General features: G+C 55.5%; 7 protein-coding genes across 7 annotated transcripts; 3 read left to right on the forward strand and 4 right to left on the reverse strand.

The window, feature by feature from the left end:
• Positions 1–3,683: 3,683 nt before the first annotated feature.
• On the reverse strand, positions 3,684–4,033 carry CTAM01_15410 (uncharacterized protein; the record flags this gene model as incomplete). Its single annotated transcript, XM_060531407.1, has 2 exons — positions 3,684–3,773; positions 3,962–4,033. The coding sequence occupies 2 exons, from the start codon at positions 4,031–4,033 to the stop codon at positions 3,684–3,686; spliced, it is 162 nt and encodes a 53-aa protein (XP_060374009.1).
• A 1,256-nt stretch (positions 4,034–5,289) lies between these two features.
• CTAM01_15411 (uncharacterized protein) lies at positions 5,290–5,538 on the forward strand (the record flags this gene model as incomplete). Its single annotated transcript, XM_060531408.1, has 1 exon — positions 5,290–5,538. One exon carries the CDS (start codon positions 5,290–5,292, stop codon positions 5,536–5,538), a length of 249 nt encoding a protein of 82 aa, XP_060374010.1.
• A 353-nt stretch (positions 5,539–5,891) lies between these two features.
• Positions 5,892–6,134, forward strand: CTAM01_15412 (uncharacterized protein; the record flags this gene model as incomplete). The annotated part of the gene is made up of 1 exon (XM_060531409.1): positions 5,892–6,134. The coding sequence occupies one exon, from the start codon at positions 5,892–5,894 to the stop codon at positions 6,132–6,134; it is 243 nt and encodes an 80-aa protein (XP_060374011.1).
• A 948-nt stretch (positions 6,135–7,082) lies between these two features.
• On the reverse strand, positions 7,083–7,926 carry CTAM01_15413 (uncharacterized protein; the record flags this gene model as incomplete). The annotated part of the gene is made up of 2 exons (XM_060531410.1): positions 7,083–7,443; positions 7,676–7,926. 2 exons carry the CDS (start codon positions 7,924–7,926, stop codon positions 7,083–7,085), a joined length of 612 nt encoding a protein of 203 aa, XP_060374012.1.
• Positions 7,927–8,515: 589 nt separating this feature from the next.
• On the reverse strand, positions 8,516–11,912 carry CTAM01_15414 (male sterility protein; the record flags this gene model as incomplete). The annotated part of the gene is made up of 4 exons (XM_060531411.1): positions 8,516–8,971; positions 9,046–10,753; positions 10,805–11,553; positions 11,640–11,912. The coding sequence occupies 4 exons, from the start codon at positions 11,910–11,912 to the stop codon at positions 8,516–8,518; spliced, it is 3,186 nt and encodes a 1,061-aa protein (XP_060374013.1).
• Positions 11,913–12,866: 954 nt separating this feature from the next.
• CTAM01_15415 (dihydroxyacetone kinase) lies at positions 12,867–14,815 on the forward strand (the record flags this gene model as incomplete). The annotated part of the gene is made up of 4 exons (XM_060531412.1): positions 12,867–12,969; positions 13,052–13,816; positions 13,883–14,131; positions 14,205–14,815. 4 exons carry the CDS (start codon positions 12,867–12,869, stop codon positions 14,813–14,815), a joined length of 1,728 nt encoding a protein of 575 aa, XP_060374014.1.
• A 238-nt stretch (positions 14,816–15,053) lies between these two features.
• Positions 15,054–17,897, reverse strand: CTAM01_15416 (fungal specific transcription factor domain-containing protein; the record flags this gene model as incomplete). The annotated part of the gene is made up of 5 exons (XM_060531413.1): positions 15,054–15,113; positions 15,177–15,623; positions 15,683–16,094; positions 16,148–16,579; positions 16,690–17,897. The coding sequence occupies 5 exons, from the start codon at positions 17,895–17,897 to the stop codon at positions 15,054–15,056; spliced, it is 2,559 nt and encodes an 852-aa protein (XP_060374015.1).
• Between the last annotated feature and the right edge of the window lie 739 nt (positions 17,898–18,636).

Raw genomic sequence — 18,636 nt, forward strand, 5'->3', positions numbered from 1 at the left:
GGCGGAGATGAGGTACGAGATTTGAACGGAGCGTTCGATTGTGTGTGAAGTTGCGGTCAATAAACGAAAGGAGAGAAAAAAACCTAGACCCCTCCGATGAGGGTCCCCCGTTTCTAGGTTCCTGTTGATCTGACGACAAAAGTGTCGGAGTGGACTCGTTGGCGTACTGGTTCGACAGTTCGTCTCGTGGAAAGCCCCCTGTTCGTGGCCCTTTTTGGTTACGCAGTACAGGAGGAGAAGGGAAGTGTTGTTGTTTTGAAAGGCGGGAGATGCAGGTCCTTACAGGGCCAGAAGTGGACGATGCAACTATTGCGAATCGAGAACGGGTACAGGGCCTATTTTGTGTGGTGATCGTGAGGTCCTGGTGCTGCTGGGTTTGATAGACCCCGGTCGAGGGTGGCAGGGGGAGTTGTCGTCGTGGGCGGGCTAGAGGGCCGTGATTGGGTCAGGATGTTGCGGTGAGGCGCCGATGGGGTCTCGTGGTGCTGCAGCTGGGACCTGGGATGTCTTGCTGAGGAATGGAGGGGGATGTGAGATGTATCGATCGATGGAGTGTATGGAGGCGGGCGGCGTTGGCAGCTGCTGGTTTGACCAAAGCCCTCTCTCTCTTCTCAGTCTTGCTTCTGATAATGAGACTGTTGTTGATATTCTTTCTTCTTCATTGCCCGCCAGGACTTTGCAGCGTGGGGTGACGGCAGAAGGGGGGTCGTCCGGAGAGAGACAGACGGTGGAGGGAGGGCGCGGGATGGAAATATGTAGGTACAGACACCGCCTCGAGAAAGAAGCTTGGAGTTGTTTGGTTGGGTTGATCGCCGTTTATGCGTGGGTGGATGATGTGGCTGCTGCTATGCCTGCCGGGATGAGCTGCGAGGTTATCCCCCGGTACGGATTGGCGTTTTTGTCTTTCTCGTTGGCGTCGGTGGGTAAGGGGTGGTGCTTGTTGTTAAGAGTTGGTTTATGCGGGAAGCCCACTGCGACGATTGAACAATGCCAATGTCTTTCCCGTCTTGTCAAGGTCGGAAAATGTGTGCTGGGCCTGGCAGCGGAGACGGGTTGAAGGGGTGAGGGATGTAATTCTTGTAGATGGCTGGGAGGGTTTATAGGGCGACAAGTAGCCGTACTGGGATCAACGGAGCAGAGAGAATGAGAGGGAGGTAATGCAGAGACCGCGTACGGGACACTACTGAGTCCTTACTGAACGGTCTGAAGAGCAGCAGGGCAAGCCGGCGGCCAGAAGATCAGACGAGGAGGGGGGGGGGGGGGTGAAGTCCGAAGTCGTGTGCTGCTGCGGGACGGGAGGGGGGTAGTAGACAGGCTGCAGGTGCAGCAGGTGGCCAGGTGGGCGAAGGGCGGTTGTAACTTGTTGATGAGACGACAAGCCGCCGATGTCAAGAAGCTCCAAGTTCTAGATTCCGAGGTCCCAAGGCTGTCTCAATATGCATGTCTCAAGACCACACAAGTGTAAGAGACAAGTTGCGTGAGCAAACTGGGCAGGGAAACACGGATCGAAGATGAATGAGCAGAAATAAAGTGGCGCGGTGATATATCGGGAATTAGAAGTGAACAGCGGCCGAAGAAGTTCGAGTCTGCAGCGCCTTTGCACAGTTTTTACCGGCACCAGGTCCCGATCGACCTTTTCTTCAGACGCAGGTTTGTCCTTTGACAAGAGAGCGGGAGAAAACCGAGGAGGGTAGAAGCCTGTACGCCAACTACAGAGAAGAGGGGGAGGGGCAGAGGCCAAAGGACAGGAAAGGAAAAGGGAAAAGGGCCTTTCGTGTCGCAGAGTTTCGAAACTTGAGACGATGATGTAGTCGCCCGGCGATGCGCTACACGCTAAGAGATAATCCCAGCGATAAAAACCGCATCTTTGGGATGAGATGAGAGAGCGGTACCTAAGTGCTAACTTGGACGGTTTAGAAGAAGCAGCGTTAAAGGCGAGCCACCGGCGACGGACTGGAGTCGAGTTGAGTCTAGAACCTCTGGGCGTTGTGTTGCCCTCCAGGCCTCTTGACGCAACACGGTGGAGATGATAAAGATGGGGGAGGCGAGTCACAGTGGGTGGGCACTTGGGAAGCAAAACAGTAACACAAGAGACTTGCAGAGGCACAGGATATCCACTTCCAGCATGCAGGTGGTAGTGAATTTTGCCCTCTCGCCCGCTGCTGGCGGGAGGCGTTGCGCTTTACGGATAGAGGATTCGCGTTGATCTTTCACGTTGTCGTCTCAAGTTGCGTTGCGGCGCCTCTCTGTTCATGCAGCTAATGTTCTTTTTGGGTGAAAGGAGAGAAGACTAAGAGAGGCTGAGAGGGGCGCCTGGTGTGTTGTGTGTCATGGTTCGTGTAGTGTGTAGTGTAGGTACCCTTTTCTAGACCGTACTCGGCCTTCATCCGTAAGAGGAACAGCTCAGGACCATAGAGTTGGCCTGCAATTATTGTCTGTTTTGCTATGTACCTATGATGGGCTTCATGCGCGTGGTTGCGTGCAAGTGAGAGACTGCACATGCGAGGCGGCGGATCGCGGAATGGGTCCCTGGCACAGGAGAAGGGTTGTAGGGCCTGAATTGCGTAAAGCGCTGATGTTGTTGCAGGAAAAGCTCGACAACTTCCGAGGAGGGGGCTTAAATCCTCCCAAGCCTCTCCCAGTCGGAGTAGCGGTGACGCACGAGTGGACGCGTGTGGGATGAGATGGGCAGAGTCGAGAATCGATATGATGAGATTGAGGGGAAATGAAAGATACGAGAAAAGTGAGTAACTGAAGATGAGATGAGAACTGTAGTCACTGAAAGAGTGTGTGCTGAACGCGTGTTTGTTTGTGTGATTGAAAGAGGGCATTCAAAGGCCTGACGGAAAAGCCTCCATTTCGAGACGAGGATGGCCCGGCGACGTGGTGTTGATATCACTCCACCTTTGATGCGCTGTTCGACGGCTCGTGGAGATGGAATGAGGGCTAGCTCTTTCACACTATTGAAGAGACGACCTGGGAGCTTAAGACGGCCGGAGAGCAGCCCGAGAGTTTAAGTCGCGGCGACTAGAACAGTAGGACGGCGGCGCTGCTTCTCTAGCTTCACTTTGCTGCGTGAATTGACGGGCGGGAACGGGATGGCGGCCCTTGAATCTCGTCAAGTCATGTCAGTGAGCATACCGTACCCTTTCTCTACCTGAGAACGAGGCACTCCTGGCCGGCATGAGCTTCGGCTCTTTTTCTTTGAGGAACGCTGTTACTGAACAATGAAAAAGCCGAGAGCTGAAAAAGCTGGGCGTCAGTCCTCGGTTGGCGCGACTATGAATGTTTTGTTTGTATTAATCAAACCAGCAAAACGTCTCGCTTCGTTTCTTCTGACGTTTCGGTCCACCCGCTAGCTTCGTTCACTCTTGACAGTGACAAGTACGACGTTTTGACTCTCCCTTGGCTTTGAGTGGGTTGGATGAGCGTGCATTCACGGTCAAGAACGATTGAAAAAGAGAGTCAAGGCGAGACGCTGTGGGCTGGTCGTGCAGGGCGGCAAGGTTCTCCCCCATGTCAAGAAAGTCTAGAGTTCCCACGGCGGCCCCTCACTGGGATTCTTCCCGCGCAACCGCCGATGTCGCTAGAGCGCCGGGCAAGGTCCAGGCATGGAGTTTGGCGGAGCAAGTGGTGTGTGTGCGGAGTGGAAGAATGAGTCGAACGTTGTGTGTGTGTGTGTGTCACTGTGTTGCGCCTTCACCCCTCCTTTTGGGCTGGCTCTGCTTTCCTGGGGATTTTCGTGAAGGAGGGGCAGAATATTGCGAAATCTCCTGCGAAGGAGGGCTTGATTAGGGCTGGTCTCTTTGGTAAAAGGTTGTAATGCTAAATGCTTAATGAAAGCGAGTGAGTTCGATGCCAGTGAGCATGAACGAATGAATTATGAGGATTGTCTTTCACCCACCCCCATCATCATGCGTCTCTCCGTAAAAGGCAATATGAGCACCTCTTACTTTGGTACTATGTAGCCTTCACGAGACGACGAGGTGGTATCGCGAGGATCACGTATCACAAGCCAAAACAACATGCCCATTGCTCAGAACCATACAGAGGAGGAACATTGGGATGACAAGGAAATAGTCACATGAGTGAGTGCGCGCAGCAGCTGCAGAGGCAAAGCTGGTGTGAGACTACGGTAGCTAGCACAAGTATCATTCATTCCCAGCTTGATCTCGACTCTGAGAGCGCGTCTCTTGACGGATGAGAGGCCCCTCACCACGTTACCCAAGGCTCAAATTATTGGACGGGGGTACTATTTCCGTTGCAGGATTCAGCGGCCTTGTCATTCGCGGCGCAGTTGATAGCTCTGCTCTGAGCTTCAGTGGTTGAGAGTGAGACAGGCAGTCCCTGATCTCCTTTTCACATGTCAGACTCATCCTCCATTCACACACGCATTCACTCACACATCACTCACACGCATCTTTGGCTTCTGCTACCACACCACTCCAGGAGTCAATTGACCCTTGGATTGGACGCCGTCGCATCGTCCCTGATTCACACCAGCCCAATCATCGCCTACCGCGTCAACCTGAATGTATGCCGCCTGCTGCGACCTGACGTGCCGACCCAGGAGGAGGTCACCCAGCGGTCATCGTACATACCCGACCCCGTGGGCAGCGATTCGCTTCTCGCGTACATGAATCCATCCATCCATCCCATCTCATTATCGATTGATGGATGGATGGGTAGATTGCCGTCTATCTCGCGCGCCTGAGATGCGACAGGCTCTCATCCTCGTCTGTCTGGAGACCAAGTGCTTACAAGAGATACTTCACACGAGGGCGACGGAAGCCTTTAGGCCAGCCTCAATAATGCGAATGAGAGCATCGCATGAGTCCTCCGTGAACCCACGCAGCTTTGCTCAGCCACCGCACGTTGAAGCTATATCCATGCCGACCAACCTTATTAACCGACTGCAAAGTTTCCAAACGGTCCCGTCAGCACCAATTATCACACGAGGAAATCCAAACCTACAATCTGAATCAGGTCGTTGGATTCCGTTCTTCGTCCGACCCTCCAATTCCGTACGGGTTCGCCAGCGCGGGACCACAGCCACCTACGATCGACCACACACACCCATCCAGACTTCAGTCACTTCCTCCACGAAGCCACCAGTCCCAGAACTGGCAATGATCCTCGAGACCACGAGGTCACGCTCACTGCGACTGGGACTGGGCTGGCCGGACGGGGCTTGAACGGCCATGCGCGAACCAGGCTGGGCCAGCCAGAACTTCGCAGCCGCCTGGCCCTGCCGTCTTGAGACATGCGTTTTATTTCCAACTGGCTGTCATGAATCCTCCTGCTGCTGAGCCTGCCACTAATTACTGTGCTGCTGCTGTGTGTTCTGGCGATTCAAACTATTACCAACAGCGTGTGGCTGCCAAGGCTGCGTGCCACCAGCGCACCGCAAAGACATTGACGACGCCATTATCACAGGCTGCCGAGATGCCTCCCGCTGCGAGTTGCTTTTTCCACATTCCAGAGAAACTGGCCCTGCTGTTCCAGCAAACTCCAGAGTCCGAAGTCTGCCCTACTTGACCTATCTGACCCCCATCCGACCCCCGCCGATGAGATCAATCTTTCCCCTCCCTCTCCCGATCCCACCCCTCCAAGGCTCTCAGCCGGGTCCGCATGCCTCATCGAGCACGCCCGTGGACCACTACCGGGATGATCGCTGTCAGCACCCTATCCTCCTCGTGCGGGGCGGGAAAGAGAAGGATAAAGTGCGGATAGATGAGCAAATCGTGGAATTTTAGGCCCCTCCCTTTCCCGTACACTGCCGAGATCTCCCTATACAGGCTATACTGTGAATACTGAATTCGTTTCTGGTTGCTGACCACCAATGTTACCCTACGGAAATGCTTCAGTGACTCTGCGCTACTACGCCAAACATGCCACGAGATCACCCGTGCGTGCCGTGCTGCGAGATTGTCGGAGTCTACGGATACAGCCTGCGAGGCGTGTGTCACGTAACTGTCACATCCCGAGGTTCTGGTGCTGCCGCCTGGGCATTTGATTTCTGTCACTTCGTGATTTCGTCTGCTCTTCGGTCATCCACGCGTTCTCTGTTGGACGTACGGAGAAGAAAGAGAATGTTCGCGCTGTGTCCCTCTGTCTTCGACGGTCGACCCTGAATAGCACAGTCGCACAGATTCACGGCCTGGCCGTCAGTCCCCGTCACACCACAGCAGCACAAGAGCAAGACTGCTGTGTTCGAACTTTGCGACGCGGAAAGGGACCTCGGCCATTGCTATTGTCTCAGCCGTGCCGTTGTATCCAGTCCCCGAGGCAAAAGACCTTCACGAAATCACCTGTCCGCGCCATCACTCTTGCACTATGATCGATTAATCCCATATCTGGCGGTCAAACTGCCAAAGTGCCCCGAACACCGATAGAGGGACAAAACATGACGCACACAAATGGTGAATTTCCTTATCCGAAGTGATCATCTCTAAGTTCATGTCAACGTGTCGTACGCTCGTTTACTCACAGCGGATGTCCCGGCATGGCCAAGTCGATCACAATTCCGAGTGAACAGAGCACACGTACTGAACGGCCGCACCGTCGTCTGTAGACCTGGGAAATTCGGATGACTTTTTTGCCATCGTTAATGCATCACTCACACGGTCCACGAACACGACCAAGCGGCGATCCAAGTAAAGCACCAAGGCACCAAAGGCTAGGACCCAAAACCCGTGAGCCTAAATCAGTTCAAATCCGAGCTTCCCTTCCCTGCCGCCTCACTCGTGTGCCCAATATTAGGCTCAGGCCAAAATCATGCTTCCTGAGCCATTACGTTTTCCTGCACATTCTCTGCGTACCTGTCCCAGTCTCAGTCTCATTGTCGGCCAACGTGAGCCTCTATCCTCGCGCCATGACATTGTCCCTTGGGATAGCGCTCACTTCTCCCGCTCTAAGGCAGTCGTCTCAAGAAGGCGTGCCGCTGGTCCGAAAAGACCCCGGGACGGATCATAAGCTGCATACACGGTCATAGGTAGTAACTGTTAGTATTCTACGACACGAGTGAGCGCCATTATCACAAGCAAAAGACAAGTCCTTCTTTCGATACATGTGGTCATCGGTCAGATGCCACCGCCCATCGCGGCGCCCCAACTCCCCCTCTCACACGGCCCCTCTCCCAGAACAACATGCTCCGGCGCCGCGTTCCCGGCAAACGGCACCTGCACCAGCACCGTCGGCTCGTCGCCGGGGAACTCGGTAAAGTGTCCCGCGTGCACGCTCGCGTTCTTCAAGTCCGCCGCGATGACGAGCGACGAGGATACCGTGCCTGGCTGAATGTACGCCGTCCTCTGCGCCGGACGTGTTGATGCCTCGTCGCCACTGCTGCCTCCTGGTGGCGAGAGTGACGGCGTGGCCTGCGACGCGTTCCTTGGCGGTGCTGGCGATGTGATGCGGATTAGGCCGTTGAGGATGACTGTCAGCCTGTACAAGGTTGGCGGGGATCAAGTCAGTCATGAGTTTTCAATACTGAGAAAAGATTGACGTGAGGTCGCACTTTTCGAGTCCTCCTTGTTCCTTGTCCATCAAATTTCGAAGAGTAGCTCAACAAAAACAAAGAGATGAGAATGAAGCTCGGTCGTCTCATGAACAAGGAAATGCGTCCCATACATACACACAGAGAGAGACATGCAGTGCAAGAAGAAAAAGAACTCACTGCACAGCCGGCGCCCAGGCCTCTCCCACCGTCGTCCTGGGTTGTATGATGGACCACTCTGCGCGCGTCAGGTCGCCGCCGACGGCGTAGTTGAGGGCCGCGCGGGCTTCGACGGGGATGGAGGTGAGTTGCCAGCATTCGATGACGGAGTAGCCGTCCCGGGTTGAGAGCGCCGTAATATTGAGCGGGGTGAAGGCTTTGACCGCTGTCGTGAGGACTGCGCCCAGGGCTACGAGTCTAGGTATATGCATGGCCCTTCAATCTTTCGGTATCTAATAGTTACTGTGGGTGAAGACGCTGCGTAAGAGAGAAAGTCAAGAAGAAGATGGGAATTGGAGACGACCTCTGAATGTTTCAAGGTTGGTGATGTGGCTTTCGGATGTCCGAGTCCCCTACGGTAGCATGCGTCTTACCGCTCTTCGTGGCGCGCAATGGCTGGGAATCCGTTCCAAGACCTTCCTGCAAGAGGGGATCACTGTGACTGGCTGCGCTTATGAGAAGGTGTCTTGCTTCACCGGCTGGTCTCGAAAATTCACAGCTCACAACTCCCAAGACTGCCGACCAGCCGCCGCGTTCCTGAACATCTCCTTGGGGTAAAGTTTGCAATATCGAACTATTTCCATGCCCAACCTCAATTAACCCCTCATTGTAAGATCTGTAATGACATAGAAAACCAGAATCGTGCTAATATCTCTGCGGGCAGACTTGATCGAAATGTAGAAACTCCAATTTCTCTTATAGTCATGATATCCAGACAAACAGCACTACAATTCAAAAGCCTTGTTACAATATGTCAAACGCCAATAATGAGTCCACACATGGTATAACACCCCCTACACATCACCACTGGGTCTCCATCCACCTCACCATCCTCTCAACAAGCCCGCTCCCTACAACATCCCACCCGTCCCCGACAGCAGCGCTCCTCTGGCCCGTCCTCTCCGTCTCAAACACGAGACCCTGACGACCGGGCCTGTCGTTGTCGTACTTGTCCTCAAAAAAGCCCAACAGCTTGTACGTTGGGTTCTGCTCCGGGTCCGGGTCGGACTCGCGGAGGCGGCGCACCCACTCGCGCTGCGAGACGATCTGGAACTCGAGCCCCGCGTCGCGGAGGGCTCGCAGGAAGTCGAAGGTCCAGTGGAACAGGCGCGGGTTCTGGACCTGATATACGAGGTCTAGGTCCGCGTCGTCGGGAGAGGAGGGTGGTGCGCCGCAGGACGTGCAGCGTGGGCCGGTGAGGCGCGCGAGTTCGAGGACGGCGAGGGCCATTTTGTCGGCTGGCATCCATGAGGGGGTCTGCAGGAGATTCTTGGTTAGCACTTGATTCATTCCTTATGATCTCTCGTCATGTAGTGAGAGTAAAAGCTTACCTCTTCCAGAGCAGGCAGCGCCTTGATGACCTTTGCGCTGCGAATCATCAACGGGATAGCCTCCGTCTGATTCCACACGCCGCCCTCTGAGTCGCCCACAATCTGACCCAATCTCAGAACCCTCGCCGTCATACCCGTCTTGGTCGCCGCAGCCTTGACGATGTGCTCCGTAACGACCTTGGACCGGGCATAGCCCATGTTCTGCGCGTGTTCCAGTTTCTCAACGTACGTCTCCTTCACCCTCGCTGGGATAGGCGTGCCCGCCGCTGCCGAGATAGATGAGCAGAAGAACAACCTTGCGGGCGCGACCGTTTCAGTGCTGAGACAGAAGTTGAGCAGGTTGTGCACGCCGCGAATGTGCTGCGCCTCGAAACTCGCGACGCCAAGGTTGAAGTTGACGGCCCAGGCCGAGTGGATCACCGTCGTCAGGGACCGGCGGAGCTCGGCGGCGGCGTCGGCGGGAAGGCCTAGGTCAGGAAGGCCGAGGTTCGTCGGCAGGTAGCGCACTTTCGCCTTGTCTGCTTCGGAGAGGCTGAGGCCCTTGGGGGTTAGGGAGGCGAGGACGCGGGATTCGGCTTCTTCGGCGGAGGCGGCGCGTGCGAGGCAGTAAACTGCCTTCACGTAGGGTTGGCGGACGACTTGGGCGAGGAGGTGTGCGCCGAGGGAGCCCGTCGCGCCTGTGAGGACGACGGTCTCACCTTCTGGGGTGATGTTGCCCGGCGTGCGCTCGGAGAAGTCAGAGTATTTTGCAATGAGCTTCTTCATCACCTCGATCTCGTCTTCGGCATCTACAGATTCGCCTGTGCGGAGGGCGTAGACGTGCTTGGACAAGGAGAGGACGTTTGGATACTCGAAGACGACGTTCTGGCCCAGGGTCTTGCCGCCGAGGTCGACGCCGCGCTGGATATGGCCGCGCGCGGTACTGGCCTGGAGACTGTCAACGCCGGCCTCGAAGAAGTCGGTGTCCTTTTCGACCTTGGAGAAGCCCAACGTCGAGCTGAAGAGGTTGAGGAGGTAGTCTTGGAGCTGCGGCAGGTCGAGGGTGAGCAGCTCGCCACCGGTGACGTCGTCTTTGGGCGCCTCGAAGCGTCTATAGACGTCCTCGATGAGGTCTGCGAATTGCTTGTAAAAGGCGGCGCGGATGACGGTGCCCTTGTCCGTGCGGGGGTACTCTGTGCCAATGTCTACCACTTCAATCATCTCTGGCGAGACGCGGCCAAAGGCCTCGGCTCGGGCGTTGGCTTCTTCGATGACGGGGCTCAGGGTCTTGAGAATGTCGGGCTTTGAGAGACCCTTTGCGTTCTCGCTGGGGATGATGACGAGGCCGGGGATAGACTTGTCGACGCCGAAGACGACGACTTCTTGGACGAGCTCGTGCTCACGGATGTGGTTCTCGTAGGGGATGGGCAGGACCTTCTCGCCGTTCACCAGGGTTACACGGTCGTCAAGACGGCCTAGGTACCTCCAGGCGTCTAGGATCGTGGGATGAGGAACAAAAGTGTCACGGGTGCGGTAGGAGTTGGGAGCCGGGTCATCCGAGTTGGACATAACTTTTGACGGAAGACCGTCAAGAACGACGCACTCGTGGACGTCGCCTGCGATAGGAATCATGCGCAGCCACGGCTTGGCTGATGCCAAGGGCCGCATGTAGTTCCAGTACTTGTCCCCGGGCTCGCGGAACGAGGTCATGAGCTGGCCCATCTCGGTGCTGTGTCAAAGTCAGTAAGATTCAAGCTGGCCGGGAGTAGAGATAACTTACGCCCCATAGTGTCCGACGAGATACACGCCCGCCTCAACGAGTCGATCACCCAAGTCATCGGGACAACTGCTGCCGCCGTACAACACAAGCTTGAGTCTCTGCAGCGCCTCGATACCTCCCTCCGTCTCCGCGAGAAGCTTCAGTGCATAGGGCACGCAGTGCAAGCTGCCGGGCTCTGTAGCGTTCATGGCCTTGACCAACGTAGTTCCAGAAAGTGGCAAGTTGGCATTGTAGATGGCGATCCTGTGACCGGCGACAATGGCACGGAACAGCGTCGAGATTCCATGATTGTGGAAAAGCGGCAAGGTCAAAAACGCGCGGTAGGGAATGCCGCTGGAGTAATTTGAGATGCACGCCGCGTGCGTCTGAAAGATTGGCTTGGGCAGACCTGTCGAGCCGGATGAGTGTACGATGAAGGAGATGCGCTTGCCGGCGTCGGGGTGCGTGAATACGGGGAATCGGTCGCCCGAGGGAGTCGGGAGGTCGTAGTCGGCCTTGTCAAGGATGTTGAAAGTGGTGATGGGTGACTCGGCATTGATTTGGGAGGCCACGTCGCTGTACCGCTCCGAGATGACGATTCTGCTGCAATTTGTCTTCTTAAGGAGGTTGGCGTAGGCCTCTGGAGAGAGACGTGTTGAGAGGTAGAGCACGGCGAAGCCCATTCTCGAGAGGGCGAACATAGAGACGACATAGTTGATATCTGAGTTTGCTAGGAGGGCAACGACCTCTGCTTGGTTTGACGAAGGGTTCTGGTCGTTGTTAGTCTGCGTATTCCTCTACATCGACTAGGAGGTTGCTCGGTGAGAGGGGCGCCTCAGTGAGTTTTAGTACATACCTCTGGGAGAAGACCAGCCTGGGCATACTTGCGCGCAGCTTCATCGGCGAAGCGATCGAGGTCCTTGGCTGTGTAGTTGACATAGTCGTCTCTGCCGCGCGCCGTAGCGGGGTAGGCCAAGACATCGACATCTGGTGCCTCGTCCACGCGCTTCAGAAGCAAGTCGGTGACGGTCTTGAGCTCAATAGGCTTGACAGTCTCCACGGTCTCTACAGTGGGCTTCTCTGACGTAAGGATTGACCGCGGAATCACGCCTTCCGTGTGGATAGCCATATTGAAGAGGACGCCACGATTTGGGCGGTTATGATGGATGAGAATAAGCAATAAGTCAGGTGTTCAAAGATGTATGGAAAAAAAGAATGAAGGATGCTCGACTTTGAGCGAGTACACCGCCTGATAAGATTATTCACATCTGTCAAGACAAGTACTTGGTTAATTCATCCGCCAGTGAGCGTTGATATAAGATGTTCTTTTAGAAAAGATCTGGAAAGCCTATCATCTTAATCATCCATCCATCCAAACCAGTCCCGTCCAGATCACACCCGCAACCATATCCATGTACGAACAGGCCGGGTTTCTCTTCTCTAGCAGTTCCGTCCGTCCACTGGACTCGATGGCCCACCGCACCCTCCATTCCAGCCTTCTTTTCCCTACTGCCGTATGACCGTATTCCCGTTCTTCCATACTCTGGTACCTTTTCCCACCCCTCATAGTGGCAAGACCCGCAGACGCAGCCAGCCGTTACCTTTCCATCTCAGTGGCCTAGCCAGTGCGGCGGCAAGGTCACAAGTTGGGCGTGCCGAGACAACCGGGACGGAAAAGCCACTTACACAAGGTGAGGGGACACGGAAAAGCAATAACGGCAAACAGCCCGGGATGCACGGACCACTTCTCCGGTGAGAGGCTGCCGGCCGGTGGGATGTCCGTCGTTTCCATGGTTCCATTGTGTGCTTCGTGACGGGACTGTAGTATATCCGACTGACGGGAGCTACATGGTCTTTGAGCTCTTGAAGGGACCCGGAGGAGGACTGCAAAGGGGAGGAACATGCGGGGGAGACGCGGGGTGTCGGACGATTCTGGGTGAGGGTGCTTGCTATGGCGGGGTAAAGAGGAACGCTTATTATGAGTGATGTCCATAAGACGATAGTTCTTAGATGTTTGGAAGAAGATTGAAACGAATTCATGTCGATATTTTGAAATAATCCTTCACGTAAAGCCTGTGTCAATATGTCGAAACACTTCTACGATGAAGCAGAGGACCTCGTTCTAGATGCCCTCGAGAGTTTGGTGCTGCAAAGTTCTGGTCTGACCTTGGACAAGTCAAAGAAGAGTGAGTGAGACGTTATTCACCGCCTAGTCACCACCAGCATTGAGAAACAGAGCAAGCGGCAGGACTGACCTCAGACCAACAGCACTCTGGCTCACAAAAAATGACCCAAAACACGTCTCCCTCCTCTCAGGAGGCGGCGCAGGCCACGAGCCCGCCCACGCAGGCTTCGTCGGCGACGGCATGCTCACGGCCGCCGTATCAGGCTCTATCTTCGCCTCTCCCAGCGTCGCGCAGATCCTCTCCGGCATCAGCCGCGTAGCCGGCCCCGCCGGCGTTCTCCTCATCATCAAGAACTACACCGGCGACGTCTTTCACTTCCACCTCGCCGCCGAGAAGGCCAAAGCCCAGCTCGGCGTGCCTGTCGAGGTTCTAATTGTGGGCGATGACGTCTCCGTCGGCCGCAAGAAGAGTGGCAAGGTCGGGCGACGCGGGTTGGCTGGCACGGTACTCGTGCACAAGATTTTGGGAGCGTACAAGGAGACGGGCGCTTCGCTGGCGGATGTGGTTAAGTTGGGCAAGACGGTGACGGAGGGCTTGGTGACTGTTGGCGCGTCGTTGGAGCATGTTCATATCCCGGGTCGGAAAGCTGCTGCGGCGTCGACTGAGGACCAGGTTGAGTTGGGCATGGGCATTCATAACGAGCCTGGTTGTCAGGTGTTGAAGCCTCGGCCGCAGCTTTCTCAGCTCATTGATTCCATGCTTACACAGCTTCTCGACACCAATGATTCGGACAGGGCATACGTCGACTTTTCTGACGCCAAGGACGTCGTTCTTCTGGTCAATAATCTGGGTGGTGTCTCGCCGCTTGAATTTGGTGGCATCACGGCGAAGGTCACAAATGCTCTGAGTAAGTCAAAGCCGTCAGAAACAAGGCGATTAAACAATCTTCGAACGCCATACTAATAATATGCAGCTGGCCGAGGAATCAAGCTTGCCCGCGTCATCTCCGGCACTTACATGACGAGTTTGAACGGACCCGGCTTCAGCATTACTCTGCTCAAGGCCAACCCCGAGATTCTGAAGCACATCGACGCCAGCACGAATGCCATTGGCTGGGCCTACTCCCCGCGCGATGAGACCAGCGGAGATGTGAAGCAGCGCCTTGTTAAGAGCAGCGACTCAGGACATGGTTCCCAGAACACCACCGAGAGCGGCGTGCAACGTAAGTTTCAGTAACTCTCAAGATAGCACTTGAAGAACCTCAGTTGCTGACCAGAGCTGCTTCAACCATTCAGTCAACGTAGAAACCTTCAAAAAGGTCGTCTCCGAGGCCGCGAAGAGAATCAACGCCGACGAACCCCAAATCACAGCCCACGACACCCAAGTAGGCGACGGCGACTGCGGCGTGACCCTCGCCCGCGGCGCCAAAGCCGTCGAAAAGTACGCCGACTCATCCTCCGTCAGCGACGACGCCGTCCGCACGGCCATCGACCTCACCAACGTGATCGAAGACAACATGGACGGCACCTCGGGCGCCATCTACAGCATCTTCTTCGCGGCGCTGGCCTCGGAGCTGCGCAAGGCTAGCGCGGGCGTGCTCGACTTACAAGCGTGGACCAAAGTTGCCGTCGGGGCCCTGGAGACGCTGCAGCAGGCTACGCCGGCTAGGCAAGGGGACAGAACGCTGATCGATGCGCTGGAGCCGTTTGTGAGGACGTTGGAGAGCTCGAGGAGCGTGAGTGATGCGGTTGAGGCTGCGAGGAAGGGTGTTGAGGCTACTAAGGGTATGGCTGCTTCTCTTGGTCGGGCGGTCTACGTTGAGGAGTCTGCTTGGGGCAAGGTGCCGGACCCGGGTGCTGAGGGTGTCCTGGCTATTCTCGAGGGTCTTCAAGCAGCTCTTTCGTAGATTGTGCTGTTGCTTGTAGGTAGCAGTATTTTGTATAAAAGTACTTCATGAAGAGATAATGCATAGTTGTGGGACTTTGAACTAATTTCATCAGGTTAAACTACAAAGTACCCTGGCAGTGGGAGAAGCAAGTATGAACTCCGCGCATCCCTGGACGCCGCAGGGATTGCAAGATGCAATAAAAATAGCTGACATATTGACCCGGATCCAAACTTGAGCACATTGACAGCAATAGTCGTTAGAATCGTAGAGAGTCATCATTGAGTAAAGCTTCGAGTCCTCCAAATCCAGAAGTGACCTAACACAAATATCAATACGCTGACAAGGGGAGTTTGCCTCGAGGCATGGGGATACTACATACCATGGAGTCAAATTGACCCCAACTCGTCATGTCAGCCAGAGAGCTGCTCGGGCTCGCATCAAACCCAACAAACTCGTCTGCGTGTCCCACATCAGGGAAGTTGAGATTGGCCAGGTGATGCTGCTCATGCTGCGGCTGGACATCTTCGTTTCCAGAAGCAACGATAGCGGCGCGGGGGATCTGTCCGCCATTTTGTCCCGTCTGATGGGTTATGGCCGGGCTCTGGTGTCGCTCGGTCTGTCGAAGCGCTTCGGTTCTCAGCTCCTCGAGAACGAGGCAGTATCGCGCCGCTAGCGTCGACTCGTTGTCGGCGAGCGAGGCTAGTTGCGTCTGGCAGCGACATGCCGCGTTGAAGTAGGCCTGCCATGCCTCTGTCGGGGCTGTCCGTTGCTGGATGGTATATACATAGAGAACAACGACGGCTGAGAAGGCAAAGTAGGAAGTGAACTACAAGTGGCTTGGAGTTAGCAGGGGGGTTTCAATGAAGACTGTTGATCAGGCCTTACCCAAAAAGCACGGAATAGCTGCCCTGCCTGTATAAGATCGTTGACGGTGTCGACAACGTGCATCGCAGCGTCGAGACAGGCGTTGACGCTTTCTTCCGTCTGGTCCTTGTGTGGCACACTCTTCCGACGGGCTTTACCGTTTCGCTGTAGCCGGGCAAAGTTACTCAGCAAAAAGGGCCTATGTGTGAGGATCATAGCATGCCAGTACGCCAGGTTTAACACGTTGCGTTGCCGCTGGAAGATGGGAATGAGTAATGCCGTGTTGACGCCATCATCCAAGAACTGCGACATTTCGGCCCTCCAGTGCTTCAGATTTTGAGAGTATTTCGCCGCCAGAGCACATCTATTTGAGAACGACGACGGTCTTATAGAGTAGAGGTCACGCAAGATCATGCTCACTATCCGTGAGAGCCTGGACTGAAGTCAGTACTATGCACGAGAGAGGGAATGAGAGGTAAAACTTACTTGACATGAGCAACCGGAGCCAGCATGAGAGACTGGCCACGTCCCATACGGGGTGTGATGTGATCTGCATGGAGATCCGCGTCTTCTGAACACGACGGGAGTTCCTGATCAATGTCCTCATCATGGAACGTTCGTGGACGTCCAAGTGCAGCGCTGAGATAGTTGTCGAGGCTGTAAGCGCACCAGAATGTGCGACGGCGACACTCGAGCTCAATATAGTTGTAACCCCCTGCCGGGTCCGCATGCCTGTTGCGGTTCAGACCAATGGCGAGAGCAAGGTGTCCTGCGGTGCCGAACAAGCTCCAGCAGTGGTTAATGCGAGATTGTGACAGCAGCCAGAAGCACTGGCATAGCCGGGCCTGGACACTGGTCAGGCGGACGGCGCCTCTCTCTTTGGAGAGCTGATGATCTGCAGCCAAGAAGTATCGAGCGCTGGTCCTCATGTGTTAGTTCTTGCGGAGACGAATATTGGCATGCGACAATGACGGTGTAAAATAACATGGGACGGAAGATGTATCCTCCGCGAAGTTGTTGAAACTTACCTGGCGTCTGCGTTCTCACGCGAGTGTGTGGTGCCCATGTACTCCTGCGCCTGAGCAAACACCATAAATAGCAGGGCTCTCCGGGCCGGTGCGTCCTCCTGGCTCTTCATGGCACCCATGGTATCGTAGAACTCCTCCAGCCAGCCTTCTACCGTGGGGCGGTGCAAGAAGCGGTGAGTTGGTACAGCGAACTCAAAGTATCTCTTCAAGAGGGTCGTGGCCTCTTCCTTGGACAGCAGGACGCAGAAGGCGCCGCTGGGGTCAAAGTCTGGGAGCGGTGCATCGCCAAAGGTGAAGATGGAGGAGGCTTGTGAGAATGAGACGGCTTGGTGAAGGCGTTTCTGGACTCTCAACAGGAAAGAGACACCAGACGAGGGACCGACATAGTGACCTTGGAGATCCGTCTGAGTAGGTTCAGGAGAGGCCCGAGAGGGAGGCTCAGCGGTTCCAGGACCGACGCTGCCAACAACGGCCAGACTCGTGCCGTTCATGATGGTCTCGTCTTGATGATCAGTATCACCGGGGTCAGAGACGTCTACGACGATGGAGGAGCCCATCAACGCATCTTCACCAGCAACAGCGGCAGCAGCAGCGTTGGGATGGTCCGACACGGAGACATCGAGGCCATCGAGGTCCATTCGGGCGACATCCTCCCGAGTAGCCACGGGCGGCTGACGACCCCGTGCATAAGAAGCGTTGTAGGTGCAGTGGGACTCGGTGCGGATGCACAACTCGCAGGGCTGGATGCCTGTGCAGCGGATCTTGCGCTTCTTGCACCTGTCGCAGGCGCGGGTGACGCGGACGCGCTCCTTGTCGCGGTGCCGACGACGTCTTCCGCTCTCCGTCAGAGGGGTCGGATTCGACGGATGTGTGAGCGGCGGAGATGCCAGCTGCTGGTTGTGATTTCCATTGCCGTTGCCGTTGCTGTTCTCATTGTGAACATGAATGCTGCTGCTGCTGGTGCTGCCGTGGCGGCCGTTCCCGGTTCCATTGCCGCTCGACGATGCGTTTCCATTGCCGTTGCCGTGCTTGCTTCCATTGCCGTGACTATGATTACCAAGACTCCCTCCTCCTCTCCCATTATGGTGTGATTGGGAATGGCGGCGAACACCGGGGTGGTGGATTCCATTCACCATGGCATTGCCGTTGCCGTTGTTACCGGTGCCGATGCCGACACCGGAGTCGCCTTGGTCGGTGTCCAGGTCCATTTGCCGTGTCCCTGAGAGGGAGGCTTACTCCGTAGTGCGGCAGCAATTTGGCGGCAGACTCCCCTGATCCTGCTGCTGGAGCTGGACACACGGAAACATGGTCGAGTGAGTGGGAAGGGAAGGGGGAAGAGAGGGGGACCACAGGCGGTGGACGTGGAAAGACGGAAATGTCACCTCATTCTTAATCCTTTTGGGAATGGGGAAGACAATGCGGGGTACCCGGCCGGTCCCCGTCTTCCTAGTCTGCCTCCTAATTCCTTTGTGGCCCCCTAGGCCTGATCTCGCCTTGCTGGTCCGGTCTGGATTAGGATCCTTGTGGGTGATGGATGGTTCCTTGCGGGGGAGGCTCCCCTGGTACTCCCGAGTCGAATCATCTAGACTGGCATACAGAGTTGAATGGTTGGGGCGGTGGTTGTTGGGGCTCCCAACTTACATGGCATATGCTAGCAGAGCTAGGGGGTCTTGACTCTTGAGACTGGATGAGAGTAACACGAGATGACGATTGACCAATTCGAATTAGAGGACTCTCTAAACGATGATGTGCTGACAACTCGCCAAGCTTTCGAAATTCAGAGAGACGAAGAATTATGTTCCAGAGACGACAGACCATTAATTTTGAAAATGTCAGGGATCTGCAAACGCGCCAACCAGCCGCAAAGTCCGAGCAAAGCCAAGCGAACCAGCAACATCCCATCACCGGGGAAGGACAGAAATGGAACATTGACACATTGATTACACT

Source organism: Colletotrichum tamarilloi (genome assembly GCF_030869305.1).
Source record: "Colletotrichum tamarilloi strain Tom-12 chromosome Unknown Scaffold_161.1, whole genome shotgun sequence".
NCBI classification, from domain to species: Eukaryota; Fungi; Ascomycota; class Sordariomycetes; order Glomerellales; family Glomerellaceae; genus Colletotrichum; species Colletotrichum tamarilloi.